Raw genomic sequence first — 17,349 nt, forward strand, 5'->3', positions numbered from 1 at the left:
TAAACTACACACAAATGGTATGAAAGCAATACACTTGAAAAGTAAACTCTTGAGCCTGACCTCCAGTTCAGTGCAGAAATAGCGCAAGTGTGCTAACAATACAGGAAATAACGGTAAGACTTAATTTGCCAGCCGGGACTAAGTTACCTGGACTGTCCAGCTGAGATGCTCCATTCCTCTCGCTGTCCAGTACTGCGTGATTTTGACTTGTCTTTGCACACAGGATCAGCATGTTTTGAGGTACGTTTGGCAGGAGGAGATACGTGGCTATCACTCAAACTAGCATCGCTACCTTCATCTTTCTGAAAAGAAAAATAAGCATCAAACAGTAATCAACTGGCTCATTTGTATATATCCTGACAGAGAGGAAACTTAAGCTTAGTTAACAGAGGTCCATACCAAACTCTTAGTAACCATGTTGTGTGAAATATTAAAAATACTCCTTCTGAAAACTATTAAAATAATTTAAAATATTATACTCTTCTTTACTATTTTATAGTTATTTCTGAGCAAGCATTCTGCTTCTCAAACTCACTGCACTTTGCATATCATACGTGACACTGCTACTTGTCCCCTATTTGTGGGAGAATTAATTGTGCAATAAAGAGAAAGAAGGACTCAAGAAAATTAAGATACTTGAAACACAGCATGAATTTATTCTACTGACATTGTCTTTAAACTGCTTAAACAGTCATATTATACTCTTTCTTCCTGTAAGAGTTCTGCAATACCTTGGTCTCTCTAGACCATGAAACACACTGCTAGAAGTAACTCAAAATAGACTTCATACAGCACTTTTTGTCTAACATCTTCATTAACCACATTATGCACACCACCAATATTAGTTCTAACACCTCTAAGAAGCACCTAAACACTACTGGAGGGGTTGGAGTTTTTGCTGGACTTCTAGGTAACACACACAGAAACTCAAAGATATTAGCAAAGGATTACTTGAGAACAGTACATTTTAAGTGGAAAGACAGCAAACCTCTGTTTGCCTCTGTTAAGGTGAACTACCGAAAAAAAAGAAAAGTTTTAGAATAATAAAACCAAGATTCTACAAAACAACACATTTTAGGCTCATGGAAACAGTCCTGATTGAAAAAACTAAATATCCTCTCTTACAACAGAGTAAACCATTTCCAATTATTGAGGTCCAGGAATTGTCAGTAAGTACTCAATCTAAGCACGAAAGGTAATTTTACTTATATGCACAGAACAATCATGGAAGTCCTGTTTGTCCATCAGGCTTATTAACAACCATCTGATTTGTACTCCAGAAAATTCAACATCATGATGTCTCAGGTACTCAAGAAAATTGCCTACAAAGTCTTTAAGAGAAGACAGACTATCACAGCACAGTACTTCGGAAATGGCAAAGCCTAAAGAAATCCCAAAGGTACAGGTGTAGTTAAACAAGACAGCTCAGCACCACCGAGCCCCAGGGACTAGCCCATGCACCCCCTTGCCTGGCTACACTGCACCACGCCAATCTCCTTTGATGATCATCTGATGTTCCTCTGACTTACCCATAAACCAGATCAGCTCACTAAAGCTTCAGAAAATAACTTCCTGCCTCATTAATGAACAAAATCATTTCATGGAAGGATCCAACAAGTACAAAAGATAACACATGAAAAAAACATGGTGCTAGGATGGGATTGCTGCAAGTGGAATATGCTGTCGGCTTCATACCTTAACATCTTGCCCCTCAATATATATTCTTAACAAATCATAGAATCACAGAACTGCTGAGGATGGAAGAGCCCTTGGAGATCACCAAGTTCAACTGCTCACCTGAAGCTCTCAATCCCACCACGACTGCTAACTTACTACCACTAAACCATATCCCTCAGCACCACATCCCTAGACCTGCTGGCCACACTACTCCTGATTCCAACCAGAATGTCATTTGCCTTCTTGCCACCTGGGCACACTGCTGGCTCATATAACTAATATTAAATACTTACAGTATTCATTATTATATAGTATTTATTGAATGTCATGTTACTTTCATTTATACTATAATTACCTGTGGATACTTTTGATAACACTAAAATTTACTAATACACATTTTTAGTATTTAAATAGTATTAGTATTAAAATGTTACTAATATTAGTGTTAGTATTTAGATACCAAAAATTAGTATTAAATGCTAAACAATCCACATACACGTCCCATTTTAAAACCAGTTTTAACTATGATTATTTTTAGCCAGGGAAAGAGAGGTCTATAGTAATATTCAATCTTAGATCTCATTTAACCCATGATTATTTCTTCCTTATTCTTTCACTTCTTCAGAAAGCATATCAATGCAACTCAAAATAGTATCTATACTAGATCATTGTAACTAAAGGTTTAAAATTAGATGAAGCAGAATTTGGGATTTAAAACTAAGACTTAAGTCAAAGTGGTAGCAGGGTTAAGTATCACCATTCCTAAATACAAAGCATCAGCACCTGCACAGCACTGCAAGATGCATGTGCAGCCATCCTGCTGTTTTCCATAACACTCTACAACTATGAAATAGCTTTTCACAGAATTTCAATGGCTTACATATTTACTCCTGAATACTGTAAGCATCTGTGTATGTACTTTTTGCTTTAATCTGCCACAAGTCTGTCTGTGGACTTAGAGAATCACGTCATGGCTAAGGTAGTTTTAGTAACCTCTTCCTGAAACTAGAAGAGCTACCCTGTGCAGGATAGAAGCACAGTTTCAAGACAAGCTACAGAACCAGTTTTAAACCGGCTAGACAAGACAGAGAAAATGAAACTAAGAAAGAGGAATAAACACGTAACGAAGCTTTCTAAGGCCAATATTGAAGCCACTCTGTGAGCAGTGAAATTAGCAACACATACGTTTCAATAATCCATCTCTGCCCCACCTGGTGCAAAAATCCGAATTCCTCTCAGGCCTCCTATGACCCCATTTCTCTGCAATTCCTTCACTTTCCTGCCTCTGATCCCCTAAGTCTCAAAATCAGCTAGTATTCCTCAGTTGTCCTGTCCTTGTCTGAAAGGCAATACCACAGTGTAGTTGCATCTGAGATGAAGTGGTCAGCTGGCATATACAATATTTGCAATTAATTTGGAGATAAAACCCGCTACTTCAGGTCTCCCTCTGCTACTGAGTTAACAATATTCACCTAGGTTTTCAAAAGCTGAGATCTCTAATACTGTTGAATGAAACAGATACTGGTAAATAGCTTCAAAACCTGGAAGGGTAGCATAGCCATCAATGGGACCCCGTCAATGTAGCTGCCTAAGGAACCAGACTAGGAATGAAGGTGGTTACTTAACAGAGGCAACAATTTCTGATTACTCTTTGTTTAGGATTTTATTTTCAGTTCAGCCTCATTTGTCTGCATATTAACTCAACATAGTAACTGAGCAAGTACAAAGCCACTCTAAATTTTAAGATAGTTGAACCCAAACAATAACTAAGATTAGGATATCTGCTGTAGAAGATGTAATAACATACTACAAGGAGGAATTGCTGACATTTTAAATACATCAATAAGAATCCAGGCTCCATCTTCCAGTTAACAAACAATCTTAAAAATTCATGCTCTAGGGAATCAAATCACACCTAGACTACTATCCAGAACTTTTATCTACCTATACTAGAATATTGAAATGGAGCTTTCATTACACTCAAGAGATTAGGCAAACTGGAATATGCTAAAACAAGAAATTAAATTCAATTTGAGAAGCCTTTACAGAGAGCAGTCTATCTACTGCTTCCTCCCATTTGTAACAGAAGAGGTCTAATAATTCCACTGCATTCAGCTTGCTCCCTCAAGTAACTGGCTCTCACACCATTTATACCTTTGATGATTAAAAATAGTACTTCAGTTCCAACCCAGAAACTTACTGCTTAGCAGTACACATCATGAAAATGTTCTGGGACTAGAAAGAAAAAACGCATGATACAAGCATCAAACTTAAAAATTAAGAAATTAATAATGCAGCTGCAAAAGTAGGAACCAATGCACTGAACTCAAAGCTCCTAATTTGCACTGAAGCAAAAGCACTCACATGCTGAGAGAACGCAAAGAACATGAATTAATAAAATCTTCATCATGTCGGTAATTCTCTGAAAGCATACTAAAGCCACAAAGAAAAAACAAGCACAGAAGAATCAATAAAGGAGTTTACGTAGTGTCAGAAAGTATAAAGTGATAAACAAAACCTAGTGCAGTTGTATTGATCTAACACAATTAGAGACCCACCAAACGCCAGCTGCAATCCAGAATAACCAGAACCTAGCACAGCTTCTTAGGGAAAGCACTCTCACTAATAATGAGCAAGGAAACAACTGGATTTAACAGGATACCATCTATGGTCCAGACTGCCAAAACACAGCCTTCATTATCTTTGGATTCAAGAGTAAAATGGAATGTGACAGCTGAATAAATACTGAAAAATTAGCTATTGAGCCAAGATTCAACAGCGAGAGTATGACAGAGGTAGCAGGGCAAACTCTGGTAACATCATCATTGAAACCAGCTGAATGATGGTAGAGAATCTAGAAACAAAATCTGAAACTAGTACGTGAATAAAGCAATAAAATAAATAACTGCATATTATATCTGTCATCTTTATTTGAAAAAGAAAGATGGAAAAATGTTTCTTACAATACACACGTTTATGAACAAGCTACAGTATTACCTATTGTCTCACATCCATCCTTAAATTTCAAAATACTAACAGAGTTTTATTTGTAATATTTAGAGAGAAGTCCTTAAAGTTTGGAAAAACACCACAAACTAGAAATCAATTAATAAAGCTGACTTCTTTCTTTTCTATTTAGCCTCTTAGAGAAAATAAATAAATAACTGCTACATTAATGCAGTCTTTCCATGTGACTGAAGGACACACATACCAAGGGTGTTCTCAGCAGCAAGACCTAACCTTCAGGTGCATCACAGCAACCAGCTAAGTAAAGCATGATAGATAGTTAATTTTCAAGTTAAAATACATAGAGTACTCCTAGCATACTGGTAAGTAAGGTTTTTTGTTTACTCTGACTTTTTAAGTTGTATCACATGGCCACTTGACTATCCAAGGAACTCTTCACTACACTGCTGATCTGAGCATCCCAAAATAACCATAATCCAGCAGTCTTGGCAATAGAGGATGAGTATGAACCATCTCTATCACTGTCATCTACAAGTGAATGCAAGTCTATAAAGTTTTTGAGTAAGGGATGACATACATTTAAACCACAACCACACCTTGCAATTTCTGAAAATGACTCTATCTGGTTTGCCACAGGTTCAGCTGTATTAAAAACCACATATGCAGACATTAATATTTGAGTTTTCCACCATGGTCAAACATCTTTCCTTACTATACATTTTGTGGGCCACACCCTTCTGAATAACTCTGACACACCCAGAAAGTTAGCATGACTGCACACAGTAACTTCAGGTTGAAAACGCTTACGTCTTACTTGTGGTGTTTTAAGCCTTTCAGCATCTATGCATTTCTCTTTCTCTACGACCTCTCCCCATGTCTAAGACATGAAATTAAGACAACAATATTCCATCTTTAACTGATTTTGTTAAAAGCATAATTTATTTTAATTAGCTTCTTTCTGCCCCACCGAACAAGCATAAAACATCCTGGAACTTACTTTTTCAAACAACAAAACAACAAAATAAGCATTTTCAATAAATCTGTTTCAGTTACAGGTTTCCAAAACCCTCTGCTTCTAACTTGAGTTAATTCTTAGGTTCTGATATTTAAAAGCCACTATCTTCTCGATTTGACTCTCTGAAAAGACAACAATAACTTCAGAGATCTCTCAATCTTATGTTTACTAACTCTGAAGAAACTCAATCCAGATCCTCCAGTTAGCTCTAACAATTTTAAATACGTCTCATGAATAACCATACATCTTCTCAGCTGTCTCAGAATATTAATATGGATGAATATTTTTAAAGTATGCATTGAAAAAAAAATCTGATCTATCTTTTCCCCTACCAGTTCATGCAAAGGTCTTGTGAAAATGGGCTACTCGTTAAAAGAGATAAAACACATACTCAGGGCTCTGTAATGCATTTAGTGAACATTTGCTATCTTTTCATACCACTGTGATAAAAAAAATGTCCTTCCAACATAAACCTTGTATTCGTTTAATAAATGTGATTTTGCCCCCATGTACCAATTAGTTAAGCTGATCACTCATCTTTGCCCTCAGATAACCTGCAGTTAACAAGTAACTTGGTTTTCTGTTTAAACAGTAACATCATTTCAAATATAGCAATAAAATACACCAGAAACACTATCTGCCTGACTAGTGATTCTCAATCAGACACTATCTTATGTATTACTCTCTGCAAATGTAAAAAATACGGATTAAAACATCAACCTCTACAAATTTATTGCGTTAGACATCTACTTTAAGATCTACTGATTAAAGTTAAGCAAGACATAGGTATCTTTCCCAACACATTTTTGGGCTAGCCATATTAAGAAATTTCAAAAAAAAAATAAAAAGGTTTCACAATCTCTTTAAAATATTCTGAGGTTTGTTATTTGGTGCCAAGTTGTAATAATTATATCACACAAAATTTCTACCATGACTATGACAATGTCATCTGACCAGAATCTAGTGAATCACTTAAAATCCTATTTCAAGTTTGTTTTCATTTAAGTTCACCCCTTTGTTTTTACAGCATCTTCATCGGGGCCGGGGGGGGGGGGGGAGGGGGGGGAGGGAGGGAAACAACCACCACCAAGAGACTAAAACTGTCCATATGCTTAGTACAAGTTTTCAGTAACTGAAATGCTCTCAGCATGTGCAAACTATGGACCACGCCTTGCCCTATACATCTGCACTACGTCCTACTTTCGGGATGACACACTGGACTACCCACTCTCTCCAGCAGCAACACATCCTCACAAGCTCCTTTCCCCTCCCCACTCCAACCCACATTTGCCAGGCAAATGCCCTTAACCCCTCTTCTGTGGGAGGACTGACTACCTACTTGGCAGGAAGAGGTAAGACCTGTTACATTTGTCTGGGGGAAAGAAGGTAACATGACTCAACTCATAGCATAATATAATAGACTGAATACATGTTGGTACACTGTGTACTGCTGCATGATAAACATCTGCCTTCGTGTGCTGAAAATCTAAAGTATTCTGCCTGTCCCTTCAAATGACAAGAATGTAAGGAGGAAAATATATTTGGATTAGAGTACATTAACTACCTTACTAAGAACTTCCAGTTTCATTAAGGACCTTACTGATAGGTTGAAAAAAGACAAAGTTGGCTTATAAGTATCTAAATTCTGGTCGCAGTTCTCCAATATCCAATTGTTTGCACACAGTCATTTATCAGACATTGGCTCTCCACAGGTGTTAAAGAAAAACAACAGCACTCATTCTTAAGTGCCTGATGATCTTGGTATAAACAATTATTAATGCTTTATTTCATTGGTGAAAATCATAGTAAAGAATGCCTCAACTGCTGGACAATCTAAATTCTTTTAATATTCAACTTCTGGGTGGGCTGTCAGTTGCTTGGTTTAGTTTGGGGTTTTTTCTGTAAATTGTGCTTATGTCAATCATCATCATTAAGAATATAAAGAACACCATCATCTAGGCTTTTTCAGAAGAGTTAGTTCTTTCCAACTCATTCAGGTAAAAACAAACAAAACTACAATAACAACAACAAAAAACCCACACTTTTTTTGCATGAGAAGATCTGCATCATTCTTTTCAATAGATTTCATTTTATTTCCTGGAACTCCTCAATTCTAGAGCTCTGGTTATTTAATAAATGTGCAAGCTTCTGAGAAAGGTTAAAAGTTTACAAGATAAAAATAGAAACCACTACCTACAATACTTTATCTTGTGTTTTCACTCCTAACAACCATTCCCCCTGTTTGTAACAGAAAAAGACACCTGTTTGTATCCAGACAGTGTCTTGCAACAGCTTTGATCTGACATCCAAAAAACTCTTGCAATCTGTGGACTGTAGGTTCATGACAGAAAGGGAGAGTGAGCTACAGAGCTACTGTCTCTGCCAAACTATGAGAGAGCCCATAAACAGTGAGCTGAGGTTTGTCCTCCACCCATCATCACTGTCCCTCCAAGTCCTCCCACCATAAGTGTTCTCCTCCTTTGTGCCTTCACTAAAAATCACAGGATCATAGAATTGTTTTGATTAGAAAACACCTTTAAGAGCACTGAGTCTTCATACAACTGACTTCAGCCCAGCCAGAGAGCCTGTTCAGGTCCCTCTGTAGAGCCTTCCTACCCTCAAGCAAATCAACACTCTCCCAGGTTAGTGTCATCTGCAAACTTACTGAGGGTGCACACAATGCCCTTGTCCCAGTCAGGGTGACACTGAATTTTCAACAATCTAATTGGAGGGATGAAGGGGAGGGAAAGAAGAAGTAGAAGGATGTGGAGAGGAGGGTTAATTTCAGCTGGATCTGTAACTTGATCCTGATCCAGCTCATCAAATGGCCAGACAAGAATTAACATTGGGAGGTATATTCATTTTCACAACTGCACACTTAACAGCTTGCAGCACATGTGAAATCACACACCTTCAGAAGAGCAAGTCTGCTGGTCTCTTTGCTGAATGGGGGTCCATACCTCACTCAGAAGTTTTTCTGTAAGATCCATGTATCACTTTTTTTTTTTAATCCACTAATTTTCCTAATTTAACACTGAAGGAACACTAAAAGCAAGGCACATTTTTAATCAGAACCATTTCCACAAGCTTCTGGATTCTGTGAACAAAAACTTTTAGATCAAGAATTATATTTGTGTAAACACTGAAGAATTATTACAATTCAGAAGCAGAAAACACAAGACATTCAAACCACCCTTTTTACTACTCTAGTCCTCAAAAATCCATTTTGTTTCCACCAAAAAACCTCATCCCAAAGAAAGTCTGGAGGACATGATCTCTTTTCAGTACTGCTATAAATCTAGATAAAAAAATAGAATTAACTGAATGAGGACTGCAAGTAAGAGAAGAGAGAACCCCTGGATCAGAGATTTCCCTAAGGTCTGGACACAGCCAGGTACTTGGCACAGTAAATTAAACAAGAAAGAGTCTAGCAAGTGAAGACTTCTATGTGAAAGAAATGTGGAATTAAGAGCACTTGCTTCTCTACCCACAGTGCACTTAAATACAGTATAGCAAAAGAAAGAAGAAAAAAATATTACAATTGTGTAAAACTGTAACATGAAATCTTAAGATTAATGTATCAAAATTTAAATAGTAATAAAAACAATAGTCCATGTCTGAAACACAAGTCAGAGAAATAACAGAAAGCAGTTATTAAGCATTTGGAATGAGAGAGTGATGAAGCATGGCAACAAATTTAAGTGCAATCTCTTCCACACCCATAGAAAGAGCCACTTCTTCATTTCAGGTTATTCAAATAGCTTGGCTCAACTACTTATCCATTGGAAATGAAGCAACTAACTGGAGGCTGCAGAATAGCAAAAAGCTTATTTCCCACATTGTGAAAATGCCAAAACTGAAGTTCTGCTCCAAGTGCAACCGGACACAAATGTTCCATCAAAGTTTCATATTTGTTGATTCGTTAACATACACTATTAGAAGCATAAAGCTAAAACCACAAAATTCAGAACTGGCTACAAAAACTACAGAACTTGGACAAGCTCTTCAGTTCTGTGTTTCTGGTATGAGTACTAAAGTTAAGGAAGTTTTAGAAGACCTGATATTAATTACAGTATCACCAAGGTTGGAAGAGAACCCAAAGATCATCGAGTCCAGCCCATCACCACAGACCTCATGACTAGACCATGGCACCAAGTGCCATGTCCAGTCCCCTCTTGAACACCTCCAGGGATGTTGATTCTATCACCTCCCCGGGCAGCCCATTCCAATGAATGGGCTTCTTCTCTCTGTGAAGAACTTTCTCCTCACCTCGAGCCTGAACTTCCCCTGGCACAGCTTGAGACTGCTACCTCTTTTATACCTACTTCAAGTGGAGTTGAAGCTATCATACACAGTCAGCAGTGGGAAATGAAAAAGCTTCAAGAAATTAACAGATTAACCTTACAACTGGTTTAAAAGTGGCCTGTTTTAATAGCTACCAAGCAAGAATAAATTAAAATGTATTCAAGAAAAGAGTCCAAGCAGATATAAATGCAAAATGACACTTGAACAATTTAAAGCTGACTTAATGCTTAAAATAAACCACAAAAATCCCAACAGCACTAAAGACAATATTACAGAAGTAAACTCAGAAAAAAAATGTTTAGGAAAAAAACAGCAAAGCATGAAGAATGCAAAAAATATTTATAAATAAACAGGCTGAGAAAGTACTGTCACCTCTGTCTGTAGTAAGTGGGTTCATGACTGATATTACCCACAAACAAAATAATACATTAGAATCATGGAAATGCTCAGGTTGGAAAAGACCTTTAAGATCATCAAGTCAAACCATCATCCAGCACTACCAAGTCTGGTACTAAACCATGTCCCTTAGCACCACATCTCTGCATCTTCTTAACACCTCCAGGGATGAAGATTCAACCCCATCCCAACTATTTCAGTCTTTGGGAACCCTTTCAGTGACAAAGTTTCTTCTAATATCCAATCTAAACCTCTCCCAGTGCCATTGAAGCCATTTCCTTTCATCCTATCACTTGTTACTAGGAAGAAGACACCAATACCCATCTCACTATAATTTCCTTTCCGGAAGTTACCACTCAGCCTCCTTTTCTCCAGACCAAACAACCACAGGTCCCTCAGATGCTCCTCACAAGACCTCTTAATCCACATCCTTCACCAGCTTCATTACCGTTCTTGGGACTTACTCCAGAACCTTTCTCGTAGTGAGTGTCCCAAAACTGAACACAATACTTGAGGTGGGGCCTTATCAGTGCTGAGTACAGGGGGAAAATTGCTTCCCTGGTCCTGATGGTCACACTAGTCCTGACACAGGCCAGATGTTGGCCATCCTGGCTACCTGTGCATATGCTGGATCATATTTGGCTGAGTATCAATCCACACCCCCAGGCCTTTCTCTATTGGGCACATTTCCATCCACTCTTTCCCAAGCCTGTAGTGTTACACAGAATTGTTCTTACCCAGATGAAGGACCCAGCACTTTGCCTTGTTGAATCTCCTATAATTTGCCTCTGGCTATTAATCCAGCCTGTACTACAGCTAAAGCAGCCAATAAAAAAATCAGCATCTTTTCAAATTATCACAGCTACAAAGTAAGAGCTGTGAAAGCTTCAGCTCATTGCCATCTACTTGCTGGATGTTTTGATTTGAGAAGGGTTTTATCAAGTTTTATGCAAGACATAGTTTAAAAGCACCAGACTGGAATGAAACCTTTTCCACAGTATAGCAAATGCGCAACAATTTAGGGCAGGATGTGCAAAACTATACCACATCCAACTGAAGCTGCAGGGGGATGGAGGTGATCAGAATGTAATTACCTGAGCTAATTATCTTGCATAACCCCAAGCCGTATGCCACTCTTGCAAAACTGTCATGGGATCTCTCACAGCAATGGGTTAAGCCTTCTGCTTTAAGTTTAAACTGAGAGACAGCAGTTGGAGAAGCAGCTTTTACTAATATTACTTTGGTATAAGCCAAATATTCAGAGGAAGCAATGCAGCACACCAAACATCAACACCATTTCCTGAGTATTCTTTGGAGGTCTTATACACTCGCTGGATTAGTCCTCAGATTACTTCCTTTTAAGGCCCTGTAACAGCATGACAGCAAAGACAGCCAGCTTCCAACAGGATGTGCAACTGCCTCCCAAAACAAACCATGTACCCTTTGGAGGTGTCCTCACTACTGACAGTGGTCCAGACTGATACAGCAAGACACACAGGAAGAATTCAAACTCAGAACACCCCTTTGGAAACACGGAAGGGTTACAAACGCTGACTGTATGGTATTTTGACAGACACAGATTGCTTCCAACAATTGCTCAATTTCCCACTGCTCACAGATGTATTAATACCACACTACCAAGGAGCAGACTGTACTATTCATTTTAGATCACTGATTTTCTCCTCCTAAGTCCCAAAAGAGCAGCAGACCACTAAACCAGAAAGAACCCGAGATTTTATTACACACTGAAAAGATGAGCTTTCTTGGGAATCTTCCTTTAAATGAAATTGTTCGGAATAACTTCACAAGGCTCTATATTTTAAGGTGTATTTCAAAGAGCTGTAAAAGGGTTAGCCTCGGTGCCTTTATTGATGTTACTGTAAACTCAAACAGTAACACAACGTAGTTCTTTAAAGACAGATATTTGAGAACTTTTTTTTTTTTCCTGAAGAGCTTTATATGTGGGCCGCCAGCAAGTGTAATTTCTCCCAGCATAAAGAGGAAACTCTACATTTTTCTATAGCTTTATCCTAAACCACAGAACCCAAACACTGTAAGACACTTTGAAGAAGACAAAGAAAATATGCTGACCTGAGTCAGGTTCTTTCATAAAGGAAAATTTAATTTTGAGACAGCTCTAAGGGGTATGTTTAAAGCCAGTATTTTAAGAAAAATAATCATCACTTTTTGGCAGTTCATTTTCTGTTTTCAGTATCTGACCACAAAAAAGTTTTTTAAGGAATATAATGTAGTAATGAGCTCATGCTACAAAAGCTGCATTATCACCCAGAAATCAGAAAAAAACATAGTTACAGACTGACAAATTACAGTAAGAGACTGAAACATCCTGGTATTACAGAGCACAAAACCGCTGCATAGCTTTATATCTTTCCACACTACAACACTCAATGTCAATCCTCAAGTCTGTGTTTGCTCCTATTAGCAATTAAGTACAATGGAGAGCTCTGGGTTGCCACCAAGCAAGTTGAAGGATGTTGGCAGTCACTACTTTTAGCTAGGATCATGCGTTACAATTATCACAGTGCCCTCAAGTAGCTCTTAAGGCACTGCTAATGCTTTCTTGGCTAATTAAATTAAGTTAATCTTGTATACATTTCTAAAATGTCTAACTAATATACTGACATGATTTAAGAGTGTTTATTTCCCAAAAAACACATTAGTTTTCTTGATCAACATTTTTGATTTGTGCTTGGAGAGATGACCAAGAAAAATCATTTCAATTGCCAAGTGTTATCCAGAATCACAACTCGGTATCTGAAGACATCAGATAACCTAAAGTACAAACTTAACCAGTTATCATCACAGTATCCTCAAAGCTTTCATAACGTGAATCAAGTCCTCTGGATTGATGAGCCTTGTGTTACAGTTCTATGTTTCTGAAAACTTTGGAAAATTTTGATACACTTTTCTTGTCAGAATGCTTTAATATAAAGCAGTAACACTTCTCATGATTTAATACCCAAAAAAAAAGAAAAAAATTAAAACCTGTATTAAGATAGAACTGAAATTTATGTAAGGATAGCTTCAACCTCTATTAAATAGTCTGTAAATCAGTCCTGCGGATAGGAAGAAAGCATAGCCTAGTTTTTCCTCGCCGTACCCTCTGTGCACTCTGCTATGACATCATTTCAGAGAAAAAACTTCTTGGCTCCTTGATCCATTTAGTGAGGGATTTTGTTCATTTTAATCTGTCTTCTGGTCAGCGAACACACATGTATTCATCTCAGTAGCTAAATGCATGGTCACCAGTCAATAACTGAAAACAGTTTACTTTTCAAAGACTGACGTCATTGCTTTCTCCAAGATGAGCAAGTACTATAGAGAGAATACAGAGATAAAAGCATTTATACTATTATAGCCCATTTCCACAGAATGTGTGCTGCTTCCACATTCACATGAAACCAAAATGGACACTATTAATATGTACTCGACATAATATTGAGCTGGAAGCCTAGAAACTTAAAATTCTTGGAAGAGGAAGGATTCAAGCCTGTCCTTGCAAACGTATGCAAAGAAAAAAAAAATAAATCCTTATGTATACCAGAAAAAGCCAAAAGGAAAATGGGAAAAGGAAATGGTTATAAAAGATGTGGAAAGCAACTTCTAACCTCTTGTCTGGCCTAATCAGCATGTTACAGGATGCCATTAGATTACTAACTCAGTTTCTGTTGCTAATGAGGAACAAACAGATGATCTTTTAAAATACATTCTGAAAGGTAATTACAGAAAAGCATTTATCTTAGAGTCCAAGTCAGAACCTTTGTGGAAGAAAATTAAGTCACACAGTACAAACAAGAAGCACATCATCTCTGCCAGAGCTCCAAACTCTAGCTGCCCATTAACCCGATTAACTGCTGGTAGCAAGGCTGGTTTCCTGACATGTCACCCCAAAGATTTCAAAAGGACATGCTGTACCAGTCAACTTTGAAAAAAACAAATCCATACAACTGCATGAAAATGATCCCAGTATGTTCTCCAGACAAAACACAGCCTCACTATCTGTCTCCCAACAGTCATTTCCAAAAGCAAAGGCTTTGTCTTCCTACTGCTATAGTTATTCATGTTCTAATCACTGAAATCCTTCTCCGGCACCACTTCAAGATAACTCAGGAGCTCAAGACAATGCTGTAATGCTGATAAATATTTACATCTGAGGAATAAAAACAGTTGTACAAAGACAACGTTAAAATACAGTGGAAGAGATTTATATTTGTATATTATTTATATGTATATATAACACTTAAATTCACAGAGGGAAAGGGGAAAAAAGGAAAAAGAGGGGAAAAAACCCCAAACCAACACACAATACCCTCCCGGATAAGTTCTACTCATCTTTGGCAATGTTTGTTGGACAAACAAACAAACGAAATCTACCTCAAATGGACGGGATTTATTGTGAAGTGAAACAAATCTGCTTCCATACATCAAAATATACCTTTCAAAAGAAATCCTCTTTTAAAAACCATGGGCAATAACCTGGGACGTATTTTACAGATTTTATTACAGTATTTTGCAAAATCTCCTTTCCTTATGCCATGACAATGGCATAATTTAAACATTTTGCGGATCAGTAATATTAAAATACTATTAATAGGTTAAAAATATTTGGAAAGAAGATGAATCTATTTTACCTTTTTCAGCAGCAGTAGGCTCCCTACAAAGTAAGCAAGTAAGGGTTATACCAAACTGCCTACAAACCACAAGACCCATGATACAAATAAAGAGAAACTGCACACGAGAACAAGCAGAACAGCTTTCTGTAGCTGTGGTGCTGCAGCCTCACGAGCATAACGAAATTAAACAAGGAGGAAATAGGCAACAAGGAAAATTGAGATGAAAGAAAGGGGAGAACTGTGAAGCATGAAAGAACTGAAAAAGACACACAGAAAGTGGCTGAGAGTTTTTTAGTGTTTTAAAACTAATAGGGTGGGGCAATAGATTTTCTGACTACTCCAGGAGTCATCCTTGTGAGCCGCCTCTGGCTGCTACTGCTGTTTTTCAACCCGACCGATTAACTTCCCCACAAGCAGAAGCTACTATATGGTCATTTAGCACGACTTCCAAATACTTTGACCCCGAATTTTTACTTTCATATTTACACTGCTTTTAAAATATACATGCACATCAATAACTATAACCAGTAGTTTAAATCTCAGAAGCAATAAATGAAGTTTATCCAGGACAAAAAGAAAAAAAAGAAGTCCTGCCTAGAATTTAAACAAAACAAAGTTTAATAAATAAATAAATAAACCACACCACAAGAAGCTGCGAACAAATCTGCTTAGGGACCACAACGGGAAAAACAAACAAACCAACCAAGCAACCTCTTGAATTCTTTCTTCCAATTACAATTTACCAAATGTTAACTTTCTAAATGAGGCTGTAGAACTCACTTGCCATTAGACTGCAGAAAGCATTTAACTTAAACCTGACGGCAAAATTACATCCTCCCCGCTTGGGGGAGTGGAGTCTGTCACAAAAACGGGGGACTTCTCTCGAATATCAGCTTTGTCCCATTGAAGCCTCCGCGAACACCCGCTCCAGCCGATCTGAGGTCATTTAGGGAAAGGAAGGGGGGGGGGGGGGGGGAAAGGGCAACGAGGATTGCGAAGTTGCTGCAGGCGCAACTCCCAACTTTTGTCTGGCAACCGGCGCAGCACCGGGCGCGGCCGCAGGGGGAGCCCCGCACCGCCGCCGGACCCCCGCCAGCCGCCGCGGCCGCGCCGGCCCTGCCTGCCCCAGCCCGGCGCAGACACCGGCAGCGGCAGGGCACCAACTTCGCCTCCCGTGTCCCTGTCAACCCCTCAGATGCCCCCACCAGCCCCAGCCCCTGTCAGCAGCCGGGGCCTTTCGCCGCCCCGGCTGAGGCCGCCTTCTCTCCGCCAAGCAAGGAACCCAGATGGGACGCGGCGGGCGGCTCTCCGCAGCCACCCCCACCGTGTCCTCAGCTCCCCCGCCGGCTCTACTGTCTCTCCTCACCCCAGGTTCCCCGTCAGCTCCACGATGCCTCCTCACTTCAGACTCCCTGCCGGCTCCACCGTCCCTCGTCTTTGCCTCAAGCCGGCAGCCGTCACGGCAATTCACCACCACTCACCACCCCCCCCCCCCCCCCCCCCCCAACACCCCATCCCCCCCGCCCCAGCTCCCGTACCCGCGGCCCCCCCCGCACACCCCGGCGGCAGCAGCAGCGCTGTCCCCAGCGACTCCCTGGCCAAGGCCCTCACGGCCACCGCTGCCCCCCGCCCCGAGCCTGTCTCTCTCCCCGTCTCCCGTGAACGCCTCTGGTCCTTACCCGCGCTGCCGCTGTCTCCTCCAGCCCGGCCGCATCTGCCTTGGTGCCCCTTTTGGAAGAGCGGGTCCGGGACGAAATGAAATGGCTGCCGGCTCCGGCCGCAGCGGCCGCCGCTTTGCCCAGGGGGCGCAAAGAGCTCTTCCTGGTGTTCACCATGGCCCCGGGAAGGGGGGACACGGGGGGCCGCCGCCGCTGCCGCCGCTGCCGCCGGCGCGGAGGGAGGAGGGAGGGCGGACAGGCGGGGGCTCGGGTAGGGAGGGGAAGGGGAGGGAGAGGGAAGAGGGGGGGAGGAGGAGGAAGCAGAAAAAGTCCCCTGGGGAAGCCGGCCCGCCGGGCTGAATCACAGACGGAGCCACGCCAGCTCCTCCCGTCGCTGTTGCCGCCGTCTCCTCGGCTCAGTCTCCCACTAACTGGCCGCCATTACTGCCCCTTCTCCCTTTCTCTCGTCGGTCCGCGATGAGGCCGCTAATTACCGCCAGGGGGCGTTGCGGTGCCGCCGCCGCGCGCAGGCCGAGGCGGCCCCCCCCCCCCCCCCCCCCCGCATACGTTCTAGCACGGCGCCGGCGCGCTGTATGGGCCTCGCGCTGACCGCTGAGGGGGAGGTGGCAGACGGCAGCGCCTGGCGGGGTCCCCCGGGAGCGGGGCGGCGGTAGGGTGCTTCAGTGTACCTCCCCTA

At 40.6% G+C, this 17,349-nt stretch overlaps 1 protein-coding gene across 2 annotated transcripts in view; it reads right to left on the reverse strand.

The window, feature by feature from the left end:
• Nucleotides 1-17,122, reverse strand: part of ATAD2B (ATPase family AAA domain containing 2B) — a 79,196-nt gene extending 62,074 nt beyond the window's left edge. Inside the window, exons 1-2 of one of the 2 annotated variants that reach the window (XM_054179901.1) lie at nucleotides 16,674-17,122; nucleotides 148-302 (exon numbers count right to left, since the gene is read on the reverse strand). In XM_054179901.1, coding sequence (XP_054035876.1) covers nucleotides 148-302; nucleotides 16,674-16,829 — 311 coding nt within the window. In that variant the 5' untranslated portion in view covers nucleotides 16,830-17,122. Of the gene's footprint in view, nucleotides 1-147; nucleotides 303-16,673 lie in introns of those variants that run through there. The other variant, XM_054179903.1, reaches the window with a different exon arrangement.
• Between the last annotated feature and the right edge of the window lie 227 nt (nucleotides 17,123-17,349).

Source organism: Dryobates pubescens, chromosome 3, assembly GCF_014839835.1.
Source record: "Dryobates pubescens isolate bDryPub1 chromosome 3, bDryPub1.pri, whole genome shotgun sequence".
NCBI classification, from domain to species: domain Eukaryota; kingdom Metazoa; phylum Chordata; class Aves; order Piciformes; family Picidae; genus Dryobates; species Dryobates pubescens.